The 22,908-nt window shown below is 38.4% G+C and overlaps 1 protein-coding gene across 8 annotated transcripts in view; it reads right to left on the bottom strand.

Moving 5' to 3' along the window:
• LARP1B (La ribonucleoprotein 1B) overlaps positions 1 to 21,117 on the bottom strand; it is a 128,575-nt gene extending 107,458 nt beyond the window's left edge. For 5 of the 8 annotated variants that reach the window (XM_068543425.1, XM_068543426.1, XM_068543428.1 and 2 more), the window contains exons 1-5: positions 20,229 to 21,117; positions 6,446 to 6,504; positions 5,986 to 6,045; positions 3,874 to 4,063; positions 1,594 to 1,734 (exon numbers count right to left, since the gene is read on the bottom strand). In XM_068543425.1, the coding sequence (XP_068399526.1) occupies positions 1,594 to 1,734; positions 3,874 to 4,063; positions 5,986 to 6,045; positions 6,446 to 6,504; positions 20,229 to 20,772 (994 nt within the window). In that variant the 5' untranslated portion in view covers positions 20,773 to 21,117. The remainder of the gene's footprint in view (positions 1 to 1,593; positions 1,735 to 3,873; positions 4,064 to 5,985; positions 6,046 to 6,445; positions 6,505 to 20,228) is intronic. The other 3 variants (XM_068543427.1, XM_068543430.1, XM_068543432.1) reach the window with 1 other exon arrangement.
• Between the last annotated feature and the right edge of the window lie 1,791 nt (positions 21,118 to 22,908).

The raw sequence follows: 22,908 nt of genomic DNA, 5'->3' as shown, positions 1-22,908 counted from the left end.
CAGCAACAAAGACCCAACGCAGTCAAAAATAAAATAAATAAATTAATTTAAAAAAAAAAGAAACATTTGGCAATTTCTTATTACGTTAAGTATACGTTTACCAGGGACTTCCTTGGCAGTCCAGTGGTTACTACTCCACGCTTTCACTGCAGGGGGCATGGGTTCAATCCCTAGTTGGGGAACTAAGATCCCGCATGCTGCATGGCACAGCAAAAAAATATACACACACACACGTTTACCATACCACCTAGCAATCCACCCCTATATGTTTACCTGAAAATCTAAGACATATGCCCACACAAAGGTTTGTATACAAATGTTCATGGTGGCATTACTCATAACAGGCAAAAACTGGTAACAAGCCAAATATCCACCAACATGAATGGATAAAGGAGAATATCCATTCAATAGAAAACTATTATGCAATAAAGAGGTACAAACTATTGATATATGGAACAATACTGATGAATGTGAAAATCATTATGCTGAGCAAAAGAACACAAGAGGATATAATTTATATTACACAGTTCAATTTATATGAAATTCTGAAAAGATAAATCAAATCTGACAGAAAGTAGACTCGTGGTTAGGGGACTTGACAGTAATTTCAGTGTACTTTAATATATATAATTATTAACTCAGTAAAGTTGACTTTTTAAAGAAGGATCCAGAAACCACCCAGAAGAGGCTCCCACTAGCCAACTCTGGGACAATTTGAGCATTAAATTGAACAATCATGATAACAATTTCAACCACTGAAAACATAAGAAGCCTTTAGTCCACACTGATAATAGGAAGTTGTTCTTTACAGTGGAATGCCAGCTAATAAATATAGAAAGAATGATGCAGTAAGACAAATACCAGTATAGTGAAATTCTGAAGATTACCTATTCAGCATTTGCAACCATCATGGTAATAATCAGGCAAGAATAAAAATCACCAATCGAAACTGAAGCTCATATGAAAAGTCTGATGAAAAAATGGGTATTCCCAGTCTCAAAGTCTCTCTCCACAAATTACATGTTAATTACCAAGGGAAAAAGGGTATCTTTACAATAAAGAAACCTGGAGTTCCTCATCTTAACCAAGTGCTCAAAGTTAATATCACCAATAATAAGATAAACCAATACCACATGTGTTTTCAAGTTATACACTACAAAGAAAACCATTTAACTTTTGCAGTATTCCTGCCAAAAATTTATAACCCAAATCCAATCATGAGGAAACATCAGAAAACCCAAAGTAAGGTATAGCTACCACATTACTGTCCTATAGCCTTCAGAAAAAAATCAATGTCATGAAAGACAAAAGCAGAAGAATTATTCCAGACTAATGGAGACAACTAAAAGCAATGGGTGATCACAGATTAGATCCCGGAAAAGAGGAGAAAAAAACTGTAAAGGGCATTATTGAGAAATTCTGCCTGTGGATAGTCAGTGTATTACTGATCTTATGATACATACTCTGAAGGTATTTAGGGTTAAAGGGGCACAATGTCTGCAACTTACTCTCAAATAGTTTATACTATACATGGTTATTAAAATAGTAAGATTAAGACTAGATTAGTCATTTTTCTCTTAGAATGTTACTTACTTCGTGTGTCATTTCTCCTATTGTTATGTGATGATTTATTTGCTTCAGGTTGACATCTTGAGCTATTCCGGGACCCTGGTCTTTCTTGACTGTCTGGTCTTACATCATCTAAGTGGAGTGGTACCCATTTGTGCTTATTAGCTTGAAGAAAACAAAATAAAATCATTTAATGACAATGCACAATTTTCATTAAAGCTTTGCAATTGTGAAAGCACTCTAAATTTTAATTAAATAAATGAAAGACTTAATTTGTCCTTAAAGGGATTACTTGTAGAGTACCAAAATGATTTTCTTCTGCTCCCCCAGCTCTTTAATAAACTTGTTTGGGCAAATAATAAGTTTCTAAAACTCAAGTGAAAAGCCAGTGATAGAGTACCATTGGAATTCTTTTGCTTTTAGGTGAAATGCACACTCTTCTGTTTAATTCTGACAAATAAGCCATAAAAAATATTAAGTGTACACACTACTCCCATCTAATACTTGATACTTAGGCTTCAGAACAGGGTATACCTGATAACTGTTTGACCAGTGATTCAAAACACTTTTAGTTTCAAATCACTGCCTCAAATATTAATTTATCCAGCATCACTACTAATGAAAGAGCTTTTTCAAAATAAAGTTTAAATATAAAATCTGTCTAACTGCATTTGATAAATCTTTGTATAGCTACTACACATTTTCCTAACTTCTTAAGAGATACAAGCAATTTAAAGCTTCTTGTTGACTAAATGATAGTGTAATTAATTGTTATATTTAGTATAGTGAAATTCTGAAGGTTATCTATTCATGAATTCCATAGTTAAGATTTCAAAATGTTCAGTCTTCTGTCCACTATATATTTCAACTAAAACAAAAAGACTCATGGGGAAAGGAAAAACTATCAAAAACTATCAAAGTAATTAAGGGAATATTAGTGTACTAATTAGTGTACAGTATTAGTAACTGTAAACTACAGACAGATAAGGAAAAGAGAATATGAAAGAATCTAAAAACTCCTTAAAGTCTGTACTGTAAATTCTATCAATGAGATTTTGGGGCATAAATAAGCACTTGTGTTAAAGATAAACATGTGTGCTCTAAGAAGAGTCAATTCATGACCTGATTACATAAAATTACTTTAACTACAAACACCCACATTTTAGTGTTGGCTAATCAGTTTTAATTGAAGCAACTAACAAGGAAGACAAATTTTAGAGCAGGATAGGTCTTGTTACCTGTATGACTTCTAGACAGTCAAAAAGACTACTTACGTATCAAAGGAGCATGAAAAAGGTAAGTGATTAAGCATTCAAGAAATGGGGAAATTTTTTTTAACAACCACATGGTTGTCCTACTGCCACCACTTCTGAGCAATTACCCTTGGCATACTATATCGAGTGAGCCTCATGATTACCCTGCAGCTAAGGATTATAATAGGCATCAAAAAAAAAAAATTCAAGTAAGTGCTCAGTATACGGTAGGCTGTTAGTTCCATTATTAAAGAAGTTGGCTGGCAACTACTTCATCATGAAATGTCCCCTCCCATGCCCCATCACCTCCAAGAATTAAAATGCTTCAATGGCTTCCCACAGCACTTAAAATGCCAATTCCAAGTTACCAAAGCCCTGAATAACGTGGACCTTGCGTACCTCTCCAATAGCACCCCCTGCCCTCTCCCCAGTGTTCACTTTGCCTCAGAAGGTCACTTTACTGACCTTCTGACAGTTTAAAGAACTTTTCTGCCTAAAAACCCCTGAAGACACTTTTATTGAGACTCAGAACACTGAATGAGAATATGCTTTTTTACCAGTTAAATCATAATCTGTCCCTAGACACATGAGAAGTTCCTAAAAGAATATGGAAAAGGATGTAAAGACAATATTTTTTTCCTTCAAAACGTAATGGGGGAATGCAATGAGGAAAAAGAGTTGACCAAGATTGTTCTCAATTTGTCTCAGAAAAATATTTTCTCAAAATTTCCTGAAAAAAAGGGAGCCGTTCCAATGCAGATTTAAAAAACAATAGTTAGCATACAACTTTCCAAGAATATATCTACACCCACCTCTATAGATGGAATTTAAATCCATTCTTACATAAAATACAAGTCAAATGTAGAGAGGAAAGTCTCATAGTTCAGAAATGCTACAAAAGTAACATCAGTTACCATTGTAGATGGTATCCTGAAGAAATCCAAACTACTAACTGGTGACTACCAGGAATCAACTGATTAAATACAATTCTTCATTACTACAACTCTCTTCAAAAACTTAAAAATCAAAATGAAGATATAAACAAACTAACCTTTCTTTCGTTGATTACTTGACTGAGCCTCATCCTCACTGACATTTTCACCAGGACCATCTAATTTTGTTTCCCGGCTTTCTTTGCTTTCACTGTTACTTCTCTTTTCAACCTTGTCTTCTCTTTCTTTTCTATTTTGTGGCTTCTTATTTCCTAGGCTGATGACACTCTGACACTGCAAAAAGGTTTTCTGAATGAAATAATTTTCATGAACATTTTCACTAACATATCCAAAAATCTGTGGTAACACCTTACCAAATATCGCAAAACGAATGACAATTTTTATCAAAAATAAAAAACTACTTTACAAAAGACACCGTTAAAAGTCATTTGAGGGCTTCCCTGGTGGCGCAGTGGTTGAGAATCTGCCTGCCAATGCAGGGGACACGGATTCGAGCCCTGGTCTGGGAAGATCCCACATGCCGCGGAGCAACTAGGCCCATGCGCCACAACTACTGAGCCTGCGCGTCTGGAGCCTGTGCTCCACAACGAGAGGCCGCGACAGTGAGAGGCCCGCGCACCGCGATGAAGAGTGGCCCCCACTTGCCACAACTAGAGAAAGCCCTCGCACATAAATGAAGACCCAACACAGCCAAAAATAAATATAAAAAAATTTTAAAAAAAAAAAGTCATTTGAAAAACTGGAAGAAAATATTTGCTAAGTATTTGATAAAAGGACTTGTATCTAAAATATATAATGAACTCTATAATGCAGTAACAAGAAAACAATTGAAATGTGGGCTAGAGTTGAACAGACACTTCATCAAAAAATACTGATGACAAATGTACATGAAAATGTGGCTTGACATCATTAGAAAAATGCAAATTAAAAACTGTAGTGTGATACCACTATACACCTACTAGACTCACTAAAATTAAAAGGCTGACCACATCGAGTATTAGTGAGGCTATAGAATAACTATAATTCTCATACACTGCTGGTGGAATAAAAAGTTTGGTAGTTTTAGAAGTTAAATAAATAGCTACCATAAAATCCAACCATTCTACTCCCAAGAAAAATAAAAGCATTATTCCATGCAAAATTTTGTACACAAATGTTTATATAGCAGCTTTATTCTTAATAGCCAAAAACTGGAATCAACACAAATGTCCACCAATAGGTGAATGGACAGCGTTATATCCATACAATGGAGTACTACCAGAAAATAAGAAGGAACGAACTATTAATACATATAACATAAATAAATCTCAAAATAATTAAGCTAAATGAAAGCCAGACAAAAAAAAAAGAATGCATCCTGTATGACTCCACTTACATAAAATTGTAGAAAATGCATTGTAAATCAACTATACTCCAATAAAAAAAAAAAAAACTGTAGAAAATGCAAATTAACTAAGTGACAGAAAGCCTATCAGTGGTTGTCTGGGATGATGGGGTGAGGGGGTGGAATGTGACAGGAAGAATTACAAATTAAGTTCATTATCTTGTTTGTGGCAAAGGTTTCATAGGTCAAAGCATATCAAACTGTACACTTTATATATGTGCAGTTTATTATTATTATGTCATTTATACACCAATTAAGCTGCTTTATATGTTGTTTAAACTACACACCAATAATTCTGCACAAATTACAAATAGCAAGATGTACAGTGTCAAATGAAACCATGTAACCAGATACCATATATGCTACTTCTCTAAAAAGACTTTTGATAGAATATCCCAGAACATCTTTTAGAACTTCTTTCATGGATAAATTAAAAATCCATTTACTGAACATCTCTTGATATGATATATATTCATGTGTATATATAGAGTTAGGACTTCAACACATTGAAAAGACTGTAACTCAAGAGAAAACATATATAGAATACATTCTGAAACACAAAATGGGCTTCACTTAGACACATTAAAAAGTAATCTATTTGTAGGCATTACGTGAAGCTGACAGCATGGTACCCCATCCTTTCCAAATGTATGGTCCTGAGAATACAACCAGATGAAGGCAATGTGATGAATGAAATCAAGGTATCTGAAAAATGGGTATTTTATTAATGCAATTCTCTAAATTTGAAGTAAAATTCAGCATGTTAAAAGGAGAATACCTTCCCTTTATTTAAAAAAAAAAAAAGAAGTCTTAAAACAATACTCACTTCAGTGTTCACTAATTCACTTGGTGTTGGCCAGTTCGCCATATCGCTGAAATCACTAGCCTGAGAGGTAAATAAAAGAAGTGTTATGTCTGCAATTTAGAAATTTTAAATAGAAAAAATATTTTCTAAAAGTGAAAGCAATTTTTAAAATCACCCTCATTCAATTATATGCAGGCATTTGCCAAAATAATGCAAAACCTTCTCCAAACAACAGAACACAGCAAACAGAACACAGCAAGAGGAATGTCTTATGATCCAACTTGTGGCATGAATAATGACCTTGACTAAACTGATAGAGACAGGATAACAGAGGCATATGGGGATTTGGATAAAGGCTACAATTCTCTAGTATATTAACTTTAAACTAACATCAATGATAGACTTAGAAGAGAAAAATACACAATAATCTAAGAGGAGTTTCTTTCAAAATAGTTAAAAACTATTACTTGTCATGACATACCTTGTTGGATTTCTTTGTCTTGAGTTTTCCTGCTTTTATAATTTGGGGGGGACTGAGCTCTAAAACAAAACAGAACAAAACAAAAAAACATAGAATTGTTTTTACAACCACATCATGCAAAATATTTAACAAAATAACAATTAAACCAATTTCAGTTAAGTCAGTGGAATAATTATTCTCAACAAAATCCAAAGTTCTGAGACTCAAATTCCTAACAAGAAATCAACTACATTTCAAATGTAGATTCAAAGTGGTCTTCAGTGTTCAAATCAAGAAGTAGAAAATATTAACAGTTTACTTACACTGAACTGATAGAACAATCCGTTCACTAACAGAATGTAACACAGAAAAATCAGCAATATAACATGTTTTAATACAGTAAAGTTAGTGAATCAATTCCCAATGGGATACATTTTTCTATATATATTATATATACATATAAATACATTCACATGCATCAAGGAGCATGCAGAAAATAAATCAGAAGACTTCAAACTATTTGTCATCAGAAAACAAAGTTTGGCAAACTAGTAGGCTGTATCTAGATCCAAGCCATAAAGAATAGAAGTGATCTCTGTAAAAGTTTGCACAAGACTATCATGGTATCATCACTTGTCCCTCTTGAATAAGAACACAAACATTGACAAATATAGTCTTCATTGTAATGAAGCTTTACAGTGTCTTCTATCTTGATTCATTATCTACCATGATGATCATCTAGCTAAACATGACCTAAACATTAAAAAGCAGAATAAAAGTGGGATCTGCAGCTACAGAAAACACAGCAATTCCACAAAACATGAATCCCATAAATCATGGCAATGACCAATTCATAGACTAAAATAAAGCAATCTTTGAGTTAAAACCCAGAAACATTCAAGTAAGATTTCATGAAAGTAAGATTGATCAAGGATGAAGACATCACCAGGGATGGGCGCACAGGGATCTTGAATACTGTAGTAATTCTATTTCTAAAGAAGAATAGTGAGTACATGGGTATTTGCTTTATACTTCTTTATACTTTAGGGACACATATATAAGTGTATACATATGTGTCAATGTGCATAAGGATAAATATTTCACTAACAAAAATGAGATACAGAAAAAAATATGGACAGATAGGACAAAAAGGGAAGCAGGAAAAAAATCTAATTTAACAAAAACAATATTTGAACATTAGAATTTGACTGAGGTATATTTTGTAAATACCACGTATATTGTATGGAAGTTATACAGTATAGAACAATTTGAAAGACCTTTCCCTCAACAAAGTAGAAAACATGTCCCAAAATACTGCTAGGTCAAGTAAATTAAGTGTCTGGTGGTTACAAAACACAGCCTTATACAAACTACCAGAGGTACTGAAAAGTATTTAGGGATAGGCCACACAAGCGAATTTCATTACAAATCAATTAGACATTAATAATCACAAAATTAAGGTCAGAAATTTAAAAAATTATTCTGACCACATAAAAATTAAAAAACTGTTTAACTTCAATATTAAATATGTTATTTACAAACCAAAAAATATTTGAGCATGAGTTAATAATCTATTGCTTTAAAATCAGGTGACTTCCCTTGCAGTCCAGTGATTAAGAATCTGCCCTCCAATGCAGGGGTCACGGGTTCGATCCCTGGTCAGGGAGCTAAGATCCCACATGCCTCCTGGCCAAAAAACCAAAACATAAAACAGAAGCAATATTGTAACAAATTCAATAAAGACTTTAAAAATGGTCCACATCAAAAAAAAAATCTTTAAAAAACAAAAATTAAACAAATTAAAAAAATAAAAATAAAAGGGAGAGAGATTTTGATTTCAATAAATACTTTTGAACACAAAAATTTTGGATTTTTGTTTAAATTTTACTCTCTCAACTTTAACTCCTCCTCAGGAAATACAATGGGAAAAAAGTGCACATTTAACTCTGTGCCCTCTATAATTCTGACATTTTATTGATGGAGCATCATGAAGTACACAATCAATACTGTAATTTATTCTCAATAAAAGGTATTTGACAAATTATGCTTGCCAATGTGGTTGGATACACTGGAATAGGAAAGTGATTTCTTTTCTTTCTTTTTTTTTTAAATTAAAATAAATTTATTTATTTATTTATTTATTTATTTATTTATTTTTGGCTGTGTTGGGTCTTCGTTGCTGCGCGCGGGCTTTCTCTAGTTGCGGTGAGCAGGGGGCCTACTCTTCGTTGCGGTGCGTGGGCTTCTCACTGTGGTGGCTTCTCTTGTGAAGCACAGGCTCTAGGCGCACGGGCTTCAGTAGTTGTGGCACATGGGCTCAGTAGTTGTGGCTCACGAGCTCTAGAGTACAGGCTCAGTAGTTGTGGCGCATGGGCTTAGTTGCTCCGCGGCATGTGGGATCTTCCCAGACCAGGGCTTGAACCCGTGTCCCCTGCATTGGCAGGTGGATTCTTAACCACTGCGCCACAAGGGAGGCCTGGAAAGTGATTTCTTAATATTGGTTACTAAATGGCTCTTACAGTTAATTTACTTTTTTTTAAATAAATTTATTTATTTTTGGCTGCGTTGGGTCTTCGTTGCTGCACGCGGGCTTCCTCTAGTTGTGGTGAGCGGGCGTTACTCTTCATTGTGGTGCATGGGCTTCTCATTGCAGTGGCTTCTCTTGTTGTGGAGCACGGGCTCTAGGCGAGCAGGCTCAGTAGTTGTGGCACACGGGCTTAGTTGCTCCGCAGCATGTGGGATATTCCTGGACCAGGGATTGAACCCGTGTCCCCTACATTGGCAGGCGGATTCTTAACCACTGTGCCACCAGGGAAGCCCCTAATTTTCTTTTTTAAAAGGAAGACTTTCCTGGAACATTCCTGCTCCCAAGTCCCAATTCCTCCCACAGAAACAGTAAGTCTGACTTGCAAAGCCAACACCTTTCCGCCCTTTTCTTTGGGAGCTAGCTGTCCACAAAAAGCAAGCATTCTGGTCTGCTCCTTCATGCTGTCAACTTCACAGGGCAGACTCCCTAACAGAGGTAGAAGGGGAACATGCAGATGTGCAATGCCAACTGTGAACACATTTGTCTAATTCCAAGTTCAACATAAGCAAGTCCTTTGTGCTGCTCTTAGACCAGCTCATCAACCCACTCTTTTTCCGTTAAAAGAATGACACTGAGCTTTTAAAAATAAATAAATAAATCTGAGTAAAAGATAAAGAGATGATTCAAAAACGAAATACCAGTGGCCAAATATGAAATGTTAACTCAATTGTACTAAGAAATGTAAAGTAAAACAGAACACTTATCACCTATCATTCTGACAAAACAGAGAATGCCAAGCATTGACCCGCCTATTTAAATGGACATTTCTCTCATGCTGTTGGAATGAGTATTAAGTAGTAGAACCTTTCAAGGGTAATCTGTCATTTAAAATGTATATACTTTTTGGGGAATTTCCTGGCGGTCCAGTGGTTAGGCCTCCATGTTCTCACTGCCAAGGGCCGAGGTTCAATACCTGGTCAGGAAACTAAAATCCCACAAGCTGTGTGGCCAAAATAATAATAATAATAAAGTATATATACTTTTTTATAAGATAGATAACCAACAAGAACCTACTGTATAGTACAGGGAATTCTACTCAATATTCTGTGATAACCTATATGAGAAGATAACCAACAAGGACCTACTGTACAGTACAGGGAATTCTACTCAATATTCTGTGATAACCTATATGAGAAAAGAATCTGAAAAAGAATGAATATATGTGTATATATATAACTGAATCACTCTGCTGTACACCTGAAACTAACACACACTGTAAATCAACTATAATCCAATAAAATTTTTAAAAATAAATAAAGTAAAATAAAATATATATACTTTTTAATGAAACAATTCCATTTCTGAGAAATTATCTGGTAATCAAGACAAGGTACAAAGATGTCAGTATGAGATGTTCACTGCAGGGACTTCCCTGTAGGTCCAGTGGTTAAGACTCCATGCTTCCACTGCAGTGGGCACAGGTGCGACCCCTGGTCGGGGAGCTAAGATACTGCAGGCTGAGCAGCACGGCCCCCCAACCAAAAAAAAAAAAAAATGTTCACTGTAGGTTTACGGATAACTGTATTTAAATAAATGACCTCGGACTTCCCTGGTAGTGCAGTAGTTAAGAATCCGCCTGCCAATGCAGGGGACACAGGTTCAAGCCCTAGTCCGGGAATATCCCACATACCGCAGAGCAAATAAGCCCGTGCACCACAACTACTGAGCCTGGGCTCTAGAGCCTGCTAGCCACAACTACTGAAGCCCACACGCCTAAGAGTCCGTGCACCACAACAAGAGAAGCTACCACAATTAGAAGCCTGTACACCGAAACGAAGAGTAGCCCCCACTCGCTGCAACTAGATAAAGCCTGTGCACAGCAATGAAGACCCAACGCAGCCAAAAATAAAATAAATTAATTAATTACCAAAAAAAGAAAACAATATTTTCATTTTCCCATGTTCCAACCATAATGGAGGAAACTGCCCTCCTACCATATCATTAGAAAAAACCTAAGACTGAAAAAGAAAGCCAACCTAAAAATGAAAAAATAAAGAAATTTTAATTAAAAAAATTTTTTTCAGGCAGATGAAACCTAAGAAATGTAAGCTACCAGTGGCTCCAAATATACATAAATATACACGAACAAGTGTGTGATTGTCACATATCCATTTTTCAAACATCACTAGTAAGCTACTATACAACTTCTTTGAATATTATCCTAATATCTTAATCTATAAGGAAACAATTCCTAATAGATGAGGAATTCATTTTAAGAGCTTGGATAGTGAAAACAAAAACTGCAGTATGATGGGCAATTTTACTCATGACCATAATCTTTTGCAAAGCTTTAATTAAGAAAACACATTGAGAGTTATGAATCACACGTTTTATTACATTTAAGGGGAAAATGTCATAAAATGCTATTTTGCTACAGTAAATGAGTGCCTTAAAAAAATGTAAAAAAAAGCGAGATAACCTCATCCACCAGAGGGCAGACAGCAGAGGCAAGAAGAACTACAATTCTGCAGCCTGTGGAAGGAAAACCATTCACAGAAAGATAGACAAAATGAAAAGGCAGAGGACTTTGCACCAGATGAAGGAACAAGATAAAACCCCAGAAAAACAACTAAATGAAGTGGAGATACGTAACCTTCCAGAAAAAAAATTCAGAATAATGATAGTGAAGATGATCCAGGACCTCGGAAAAAGAATGGAGGCAAAGATGGAGAAGATGCAAGAAATGTTTAACAAAGACCTAGAAGAATTAAAGAACAAACACCTAGAAGAATTAAAGAACAAACCAACAGAGATGAACAATACAATAACTGAAATGAAAAAGACACTAGAAGGAACCAATAGCAGAATAACTGAGGCAGAAGAATGGATAAGTGACCTGGAAGACAGAATGGTGGAATTCATTGCCACGGAACAGAATAAACAAAAAAGAATGAAAAGAAATGAAGACAGCCTGAGACCTCTGGGACAATATCAAACACAACAACATTCGCATTATAGGCGTCCCAGAAGGAAAAGAGAGAGAGATAGGACCTGAGAAAATATGTGAAGAGATTACAGTCGAAAACTTCCCTAACATAGGAAAGGAAATAGCCACCCAAGTCCAGGAGGCGCAGAGAGTCCCAGGCAGGATAAACCAAAGAAGAAACACATGGAGACACATAGTAATCAAACTGACAAAAATTAAAAACAAAGAAAAATTATTGAAAGCAGCAAGGGAAAAATGACAAATAACATACAAGGGAACTCCCATAAGGTTAACAGCTGATTTCTCAGCAGAAACTCTACAAGCCAGAAGGGAGTGGCATGATATATTTAAAGTGATGAAAGGGAAGAACCTACAACCAAGATTACTCTACCTGGCAAGGATCTCATTCAGGTTCAATGGAGAAATCAGAAGCTTTACAGACAAGCAAAAGTTAAGAGAATTCAGCACCACCACACCAGATCTACAACAAATGCAAAAGGAACTTCTCTAAGTGGGAAACACAAGAGAAGAAAAAGACCTACAAAAACAAACCCAAAACAATTAAGAAAATGGTCATAGGAACATACATATCGATAATTACCTTAAACGTGAATGGATTAAATGCTCCAACCAAAAGACACAGGCTTGCTGAATGGATACAAAAACAAGACCCATATATACTCTGTCTACAAGAAACCCACTGCAGACCTAGGGACATATACATACTGAAAGTGAGGAAATGGAAAAAGATATTCCATGCAAATGGAAATCAAAAGAAAGCGGGAGTAGCAATTCTCATACGAGATAAAATAGACTTTAAAATAAAGAATATTACAAGAGACAAAGAAGGACACTACATAATGATCAAGGGATCAATCCAAGAAGAAGATACAACAATTATAAATATATATACACCCAACATAGGAGCACCTCAATACATAAGGCAAATGCTATAACAGCCATAAAAGAGGAAATCAACAGTGACACAATAATAGTAGGGGACTTTTTAACACCTCACTTACAGCAATGGACAGATCATCCAGAGAGAAAATTAATAAGGAAACACAAGGTTTAAATGACACAACAGACCAGATAGATTTAATTGATATTTATAGGACATTCCATCCAAAAAACAGCAGATTACACTTTCTCCTCTAGTGTACACGGAACATTCTCCAGGATAGGACACATCTTGGGTCACAAATCAAGCCTCGGTAAACTTAAGAAAATTGAAATCATTTGAAGCATCTTTTCCGACCACAGCGCTATGAGATTAGAAATCAATTACAGGGAAAAAAACATAAAAAACACAAACACATGGAGGCTAAACAGTACATTACTAAATAACCAAGAGATCACTGAAGAAATCAAAAAGGAAATCAAAAAATACCTAGAGACAAATGACAACGAAAACACGACGATCCAAAACCTATGGGATGCAGCAAAAGCAGTTCTAAGAGGGAAGTTTATAGCAAACAAGCCTACGTCAAGAAACAAGAAAAATCTCAAATAAAAAATCTAACCTTACACCTAAAGGAACTAGAGAAAGAAGAACAAAGAAAACCCAAAGTTAGTAGAAGGAAAGAAATCATAAAGATCAGAGCAGAAATAAATGAAATAGAAACAAAGAAAACAATAGCAAAGATCAATAAAACTAAAAGCTGGTTCTTTGAGAAGATAAACAAAATTGATAAACCTTTAGCCAGACTCATCAAGAAGAGAGGACTCAAATCAATAAAATTAGAAATGAAAAAGGAGAACATACAACAGACACTGCAGAAATACAAAGCATACTAAGAGACTACTACAAGCAACTCTATGCCAATAAAATGGACAACCTAGAAGAAGTGGACAAATTCTTAGAAAGGTATAACCTTCCAAGACTAAACCAGGAAGAAATAGAAAATATGAACAGACCAATCACAGGTAATGAAATTGAAACTGTGATTAAAAATCTTCCAACAAACAATCGTCCAGAACCAGATGGCTTCACAGGTGATGTCTATCAAACATTTAGAGAAGAACTAACACCTATCCTTCTCAAACTCTTCCAAAAAATTGCAGAGGAAGGAACACTCCCAAACTCATTCTATGTGGCCACCATCACCCTGATACCAAACAAGGCAAAGTTACTACAAAAAAAAAAAGAAAATTACAGATCAATATCACTGATGAATATAGATGCAAAAATCCTCAACAAAATACTAGCAAACAGAATCCAACAACACATTAAAAGGATCATACACCATGATCAAGTGGGATTTATCCCAGGGATGCAGGGATTCTTCAGTGTACGCCAATCAATCAATGTGATACACCATATTAACAACTTGAAGAAGAAAAACCACATGATCATCTCAATAGATGCAGAAAAAGCTTCTGACAAAATTCAACACCCATTTATGATAAAAACTCTCCAGAAAGTGGGCATAGAGGGAAACTACCTCAACATAATAAAGCCCTTATACAACAAAATGACAGCAAACATCATTCTCAATGGTGAAAAACTGAAAGCATTTTCTCTAAGATCAGGAACAAGACAAGGATGTCCACTCTCGCCACTATTATTCAACATAGTTCTGGAAGTCCTAGTCACGGCAATCAGAGAAGAAAATGAAATAAAAGGAATACAACTTGGAAAAGAAGAAGTAAAACTGTCACTGTTTGCAGATGACATGATACTATACATAGAGAATCCGAAAGATGCCACCAGAAAACTAATAGAGCTAATCAAAGAATTTGGTAAAGTTGCAGAATACAAAATTAATGCACAGAAATCTCTTGCATCCCTGTACACTAACAACGAAAGATCAGAAAGAGAAATTAAGGAAACAATCCCATTCACCACTGCAACAAAAAGAATAAAATACCTAGGAATAAACCTACATAAGGAGGTAAAAGACCTGTACTCAGAAAACTGTAAGACACTGATGAAAGAAATCAAAGATGACACAAACAAATGGAGAGGTATACCGTGTCCTTGGATTGGAAGACTCAATATTGTGAAGATGACTATACTATCCAAAGCAATCTACAGATTCAATGCAATCCCCATCAAATTACCAGTGGCATGTTTTACAGAACTAGAACAAAAAATCTTAAAATTTGTATGGAGACACAAAAGACCCCGAATAGCCAAAGCAATCTTGAGGGAAAAAAACGGAGCTGGAGGAATCAGACTCCCTGACTTCAGACTGTACTACAAAGCTACAGTAATCAAGACAATATGGTACCGGCACTAAAACAGAAATATAGATCACTGGAACAGGATAGAAAGCCCAGAGGTAAACCCACACACCTCTGGTCAACTAATCTATGACAAAGGAGGCAAGGATATACAATGGAGAAAAGACAGTCTCTTCAATAAGTGGTGCTGGGAAAACCGTACAGCTACACGTAAAAGAACGAAATTAGAACACTCCTTAACACCATAAACAAAAATAAACTCAAAAGAGATTAGAGACCTAAATGTAAGACCGGACACTATACAACTCTTAGAGGAAAACATAGGAAGAACACTCTTTGACATAAATCACAGCAAGATCTTATTTGATCCACCTCCTAGAGTAATGAAAATAAAAACAAAAATAAAGAAATGGGACCTAATGAAACTTAAAAGCTTTTGCAAAGCAAAGGAAACTACAAGCAAGACAAAAAGACAAACCTCAGAATGGGAGAAAATATTTGCAAACGAATCAACAGACAAACAGACAAAGGATTAATCTCCAAAATATATAAACAGCTCATGCAGCTCAATATTAAAAAAACAAACAACCCAATCCAAAAATGGGTAGAAGACCTAAATAGACATTTCTCCAAAGAAGACATACAGATAGCCAAGAAGCACATGAAAAGCTGCTCAACATCACTAATTATTAGAGAAATGCAAATCAAAACTACCATGAGGTATCACCTCACCCCAGTTAGAATGGGCATCATCAGAAAATCTACAAACAACAAATGCTGGAGAGGGTTATGGAGAAAAGCGAACACTCTTGCATTGTTGGTGGGAATGTAAATTGATACTGCCACTATGGAGAACAGTATGGAGGTTCCTTAAAAAACTAAAAATAGAGTTACCGTATGACCCAGCAATCCCACTACTAGGCATATACCCAGAGGAAACCGTAATTCAACAACACACATGCACCCCAACGTTCACTGCAGCACTATTTACAATAGTCTGGTCATGGAAGCAACCTAAACGCCCATCGACAGACGAATGGATAAAGAAGATGTGGTACATATATACAAAGGATTATTACTCAGCCATGAAAAGGAACGAAATTGGGTCATTTGTAGACATGTGGACGGATCTAGAGACTGTCATACAGAGTGAAGTAAGTCAGAAAGAGAAAAACAAATATCGTATATTAACTCATACATGTGGAACCTAGAGAAATGGTACAGACGAACCGGTTTGCAGGGCAGAAATAGAGACACAGATGTAGAGAACAAACGTATGGACCCCAAGGGGGGAAAGTGGCAGGGTGTGGGGGTGGTGGCGGTGGGATGAATTGGGAGATTGGGATTGACATATACACACTAATATGTGTAAAACAGATAACAATAAAAACCTGCTGTATAAAGAATAAATAAAACAAAATTTTAAAAAAACATGTAAAAAAACCTACTTACTTCTCGTACTCTGAAAGTGGGAGTTATCAATTAGTAGTCATTTTCAAGAGCAACTTGTCAACAAATACACTGTGACCTAACAATTCCACTTTTCTCTCCTAGAGAAAATCAGATATGTATTTTCTCTAGGATAAAAGGCATGCATAAAAATGTTTGTAACAACCAAGATGTTGATTAATAGGTAAATGGCTAAATTAACTACATCAGGTTATATTTATGGACCACTTCTCAGCAATTTTTTAAAGTTTACATTAAAAAGGATCAACTTCATCACAAGGAAAAAAATTTTTTTATAACTAAGTATGTAGATGGTAGTTAACTAAACTTATGGTGATCATTTCGCAATATGTATATACAAATCTCGAATCATTATGTTGCACACCTGAAACTGATGTCAATTGTACCTTAATTTAAAAAATAAAAAACTCACTAGTTGTAAAGAAGAAAAATAAAAGATCTACCAATACTTTAAAAATATTCTAAACACATATACAAAACACTATATTTGGAAGTAATTTCACAGAAAGGACTGAAAGGATATTCAGTAAACTGCTAACATGACTATCTTTTTTCTGAAGGGAACATCAAAAGTTCCTTTACAAGAACATATTTATGTATCATTTACATAACTTAATTAAAATGTTATTAGAGTTACAGTAAGCTTATTTGAGGTTTCTGGGAAGCACACTTGGAGAAAAGAAGGTTGATGGAGTCAAGAAGACGAAGGATGAAAAAGATGAAAAAAAAATCATTTTATTTTTATTTTTTGTATTTTGGCTGCGCCTCGCGGCACGCGGGGTGGTTCCCTGACCAGGGATCGAACCTGGGCCTCTGCAGTGAAAGCACCAAATCCTAACCACTAAGCCACCGGGGAACTCCCAAAATCAATATTTTTATACATCGTTTTTGTGTGTAAAAGAATTAAAATTGTATTAGAAAGCTGATTTTTAATATGCAAAATGTAACCATGGGTACAGGTAAGTGATTCATAAATCCCATACTGTGATTTTAATAAAGGTCTCCAAAATAAATAAAACTACTTTAAACAAGGATTGGGGGACAATTCTTTCCAGTCTCCTGACCGGAATTTAAAACTGCAGTGACACTATTCTAGGCTTCTCCTGTGGGCCAGGCTTTGGTTGAAAAGAGGGCCTTATCTGGATTACCAGAAACAGCAATACACAAGCCAGAACCATCCCAAAAGTGGAGGAAAGTGTGTCACAAGGTCTGAAGAATGCCTCACCTGCAGTTCAGTTAGAACTGCAGGTTCTAACAGAAAATTCATGATTACAAGTCCTTAAATACTTCTCTACATTTCCTATGTTTCTATCTCTGGTAATAAACTTTCTGGCGAAATTTTATGGATGGAATTCCTGTATCTCATTGAGTGAGTGACAGTAAATCCAGGTTTGGTTAGGACAAACATAGTTTAATTCTGTTATTACAGCATAATTAATATCCTCTTTCCCTCTCATGAATATCCTGGTTTATAGGATAAATCACATAGGCCTCCTACTAATAAGATTATTGTACTAATTTAACACTCCCTTAGTTTGCACTTACTCTGGACCCTGGACCCTAAAGGTCCTCTGCTCCTATTTCATTATTCTTGAGGTTGCAAATTTGCTTAGGATAATAGGAAGCCGGCAGACCCAGGTTATAGAAGGCAATCTGGTATTAAGAAATGAAAGAAAATATATCCACTTCATTCATTTACAAGGCCCAGAAATCGTCACAAAAGTCAACTAGCTAGGTAGTAACACTATGTGGACTAGAACCCAAGTTGTGCGTTTCTACACAACAAATCTCTTATCAAAGTTACCTAAGTTATTCAATTACTAATAGAAGTTGTGTAGAAGTATAGAGTCAGTACTGGGGAGAGGCTATAAAGTTACTCTAGCACTTCACACAGGAAGAACGGTATTCCTGAGGGCACAAAATAGATTCCAAGAACAGAAATGCTGCCTACAGAGAAACATCAGCAAAATTAAAATCCCCATGAACCACACCATACATCAAGCATCACCTGGTTCTTAATCTCCAACAAAGATTAAGGACCCCAGTGAAGGCACCTGTAGGTTAATTATATTAAACTGTTAAATATTTTCACAAGGTCATTTCCAATTAAAATTTCTGAGTCTCATCTTGAAAGTTTTAAAACCTGTCAAATTAACTGTACAACCAATAGGGTTTTTTTTGTAGATCACTGAATATAATGTATAATGTGTGTAAGTCTAGAAGTAGGGAGGGGAAACAGCCATTAAGATTCACTAGAGTTTTCTTTCCCTTTGCTAAATTTTATAGAGATTTTGCTTTAAGATTTTTGTTCACTTCAGTTATTAATACTAGTAAACAAATAGATCTTTGCAGCTAGGAGAGACTGGTGGCAGTATTAAATTTAGAGCAAAATTTTAAACAGCTTTTTCTGCAAGTGTTAAAGATTTATCAAGAATGATGATTTAAAAACCATTTATCAGACCTCAGCTGTAAAATAACTTTTGTTTAAATAAAGTTATACTGTACCACAGCATTAAAAAAAAATGATTTGAATATTACTGTGCAAATCAATTATCACTTATCTCACTCTGTTGGAGTTCCTTGGAAGAAATGTTACTATACCTCTATACCTGCAATATGTGTGTCTATAACAATCACCTTATATTTAACCATTTCCTTTATCTCTTTTGAGCCTCACAACCCTGTAAACATGCTTGAATTTTCCCTGTTCCACTGTTAACCTTAATTTTAAGAAGAGTGAAGACTTGTACGTAAACAGCTGTAATTTCTATATGAAAAGTTCAACTAATTTACTACAACTTAATTAGAAAGCAAAACTAGGAGATACTGGTTTCTGTCTTCGGTTTATTTAGTATTTCCACTTAAACTAAAAATTAAAAAAAAAAACCTGCAGTTGCTATAACCAAAATAAAGCACCAAGGGCCATACTGCATTGGTCAGCATTCAAATGCAGTGGCATAATCTTACCTCCCCTAGAGAGGGGAGCTAACTGAATGTCAGAAGACTACTGTTCACCTAATGGGCAATTCACTCTCTCGTCAACTATCCTATTTCATTTCAACCAGTTTCCACCACAGTCGTAAACTCAAAGCTTTTGAGTAGCAACTACAGCACAGCATCTCATTTTTAATATGACTACTTAGCACGGTTTTGAAAACACTGAAATTTTCAGCTTACCAATTATTTCACAATAAAAAATTCACAATTGTTCTTCCACTTAACATATAAACCCCCTTGCTCCGACTGGCTTCACCTCTTTTTAAAAAGTCTACAGAAACTTTTCTATAGGATGAACTGCAACACCTACCTAAAGTCAGCTGTCCCACGTCACTAACACGTGGGGTAAGACATAAGTGAGGCTGTGCCCGCCGAGCGGCTCAGCTCCGTGACCCCCGCCGTGCCCCACCAGTCAAGGAGAACCCGAGGTCCCACCTCTTCCTGCTGCTCCCTTCCCAGATGTCCATTTATGTAAACAGGCAAAGTGAATGACACCTTGGAACGAAATACCTCCGACTGACAGGGAACGGAGGCCTGCCCCTCCCCCACCCCAACCCCCACCCCCCGCCAGCCTCTGCCGCCACGCGAGTCGCCCCTGCACACACCCTCCCGGTGCCCACCGCAGAGGAGCCACAGACCTGCCTCCAGGGTTTCCAATGGGGGCAGCGGCGGCGGCCCCGTCCCGGCGGGGGACAGGTGCTGGGGAGGCTTTTTGGTCCAGGGATTCTCCTTCGGCGGCGGCGGCGGCGGCGGCGGCGGCGGCGGCGGCGGCGGCGGCGGCGGCGGCGGCGGCAGCTTTTCCTCAGAGCCTGCCGCCGCCTCCTCCTCCCGGGCGTCTTCGGCCGGCGAGTCCCGCGGCAGCGGTGGCGGCGGCTCCCAGCCGAAGGGCCCCCCCTGCCCGCGCGCCTTGTGCGCCAGATGCAGCGCCAGGGGCTTCACGGACACGGCCGCCTGAGGCACGCTGTGTCCCAGCACGGGCGCCGGCAAGGGCTCTCCCCGCGCCCCCGTGCTGGTGGCGAGCGCGTTCCTCTCCTCCCTCGCTGCCTCCTTGCCCTCCCGTTCGGGCGGAGGCAGCTTCCCGGCTTGCCGGCTCGCCGCGGCCGACAGCGACTCCCTCTCAGCTGGTACCGCGGGCCGCTCCTCCTGAGGGTGAGCGGCGGGCACCCGGACGCGAGCAGACATCGTTCCCCTGCCCCAGCCGCCCCAGCCGGGGGCGGCCCGGGGCCAGGGAGCCCGGCTGCCCGTCTCTCCGCCGGGACACCGACTGGCTCCGGCCTGGGGAAGAGAACCCGAGAGCCCGGCCGCCCGCGTCGGCTCAGGCCGCGGAGCTCCCGGCGTCGAACGGGGCGCTAACCGCCCGCCGGCCCAGCCCGCGTCAGCGGCGCGAGCCCCGAGCCTGCCAACACGCGCCGGGCGCCGCAGCCGGGGGCCGGGAGCCCTCACTTGACGCGGGCTGCGGCAGAAACGCCGCAACGCGAAGCTGTAGTACCTCCACCGGAATCAGGGAGGCTCGCGCTCCCAGAGCCAGTAACTGCTCGTGGGGGCAGAGGCGGAGGCGGGGGCGTGGAGGGGGCGGTCCGAGAGGATAGAGCGGGGGCGGGGCCTCCCGGAGGAGCGTGACGTGGCCGCTCACCGGCTTGTGCCCTCGCCGGGCCGCCGCCCGCGGTGGTTGACTGACTATACCGCCTGGGTGCCGCCCTGCTTGAAGGCTGGCCCCGCCCCAGCGGCCAGCCGAGGGGGAAGGAGAGCGAACTGGGTGATTCCCCGATTCGCGGGCTACGGCGGCCCCCTCTGCGGGCGCAGGGGCGGGGCGCGCACCAATCCTCTGTGACTCGCGACGGGCTCGCGTCTCGCTCCGCCGGCTGCGAGCGAGGGGCGGGGCGCGCTACGCACATGGCTCGGGGCGGGCGGTGGGGTCGCTTTGCCACAGGCCCTGAAGTGCAGTTGACTCCAGGCGAGGTGGGTAATCTTGGCCGCCGAGGCTGGGCGGCTCCTGAATGGGCCTGGATACCACCATCGGGCCACCTTGTCCCCTGCGTCTGTCGCCTCGCCCCGTGAAAAAGTTTCCCCCGGCGCTTTGGGGCACTGCGGTCATCTGTAATCTTGAGCCGCGTCCAAAATAAAAACAGTGTAATCTGTAGGTAAAGTTATGAAACCTTTGCCCCGGCACTAGGATTAGTGCACTTCTCCGCCCCTATTCCCACCCACGATCCGAAATATTTTTAAAGTCGTATGGAGTAAAACAGATTGTTAATACTTCGCCGGCTTTTTAAACAATTTTATGAGGTTTTTCTGTGTGTGTCTTTTTTTTTTTATAATGTGATTCAGTTATACATATATATATTCTTTTCCAGATTCTTTCCCATTATAGGTTATTACAAGATACTGAATATACTTCCCTGTGCTATACAGTAGGTCCTTGTTGTTTATTTTATACACATGTTTTTGAATTTGTAGAGAACACTTTTTTACAAATTAACCATGCTCCAAATACTTTTTCCTGGAATGGATATATGTTAAAAAGGTACAAATATATTTTGATTTTTAAAATGCAATGAGAGCTTTCTACTTGGCACTCAAATGAGTGATATTGGTTTCATATGTGTGTATTTATGAGTTAATAATGTTTCTGTTCCCGTGCAAGTTCGCCGAAAATGGGTTCAGCTAGGTGAAAAAAATTTCCCCTGAGGGACCGTCCCCCCCAACCCCCTGAAAATATCTGTACCTGACGTTCGTATGGACTTGACAATGGGTCCCTCCTGGCTTCCTTTAAGGGCTGCCAAATGTGTACAGGACTCCCATCCCATGAGTCTTGCTTCAATCACATTAAACTCGAGATACTATCTTTTTTTGTTTACTCAAAAGTTGTACTAGGCATAAATTCCTTATTTTCCTAGGGCTAATAAACTATTCGCACATTACAACAACTGTAAACAATAAAGCCTTTCTTGTTTTCCACTGTGCTTCCACCACTAAGTGTATTCCAGAGAGGCGCCATCTTTTCTAGCTCTCTTATTGGTGAAGCCTTGTGTTTTTAACTACCAACTAAGTGCTCTTCCTGCTATACTCAGCCTTTTGGAGTCTCGCCAAGTAATGCTTGACTCTTTTACAAAAGCCTGTCAACAAATTCACACTCCACATGACTCAGAGAACACTTTCTATTTTACCATCTATTTAAATATGCGTGGATTAAAGACGTGGATTCAGTTGAGAAAAAGGGTATGTGGAATGGTTCCCAAAGTTAGATTCATATGGGCTACCTAATTATGGTTGGTGGTTTTGTTTGTTGCTGTTTTAGTTTTTTTTTTAAGTGAAAAA

The sequence above is a fragment of the Eschrichtius robustus genome, chromosome 4 (assembly GCF_028021215.1).
Source record: "Eschrichtius robustus isolate mEscRob2 chromosome 4, mEscRob2.pri, whole genome shotgun sequence".
Lineage (NCBI taxonomy): Eukaryota > Metazoa > Chordata > Mammalia > Artiodactyla > Eschrichtiidae > Eschrichtius > Eschrichtius robustus.
The sequence above is the reverse complement of the archived record's forward strand: the minus strand, read 5'-3'. Positions and strand labels throughout refer to the sequence as shown.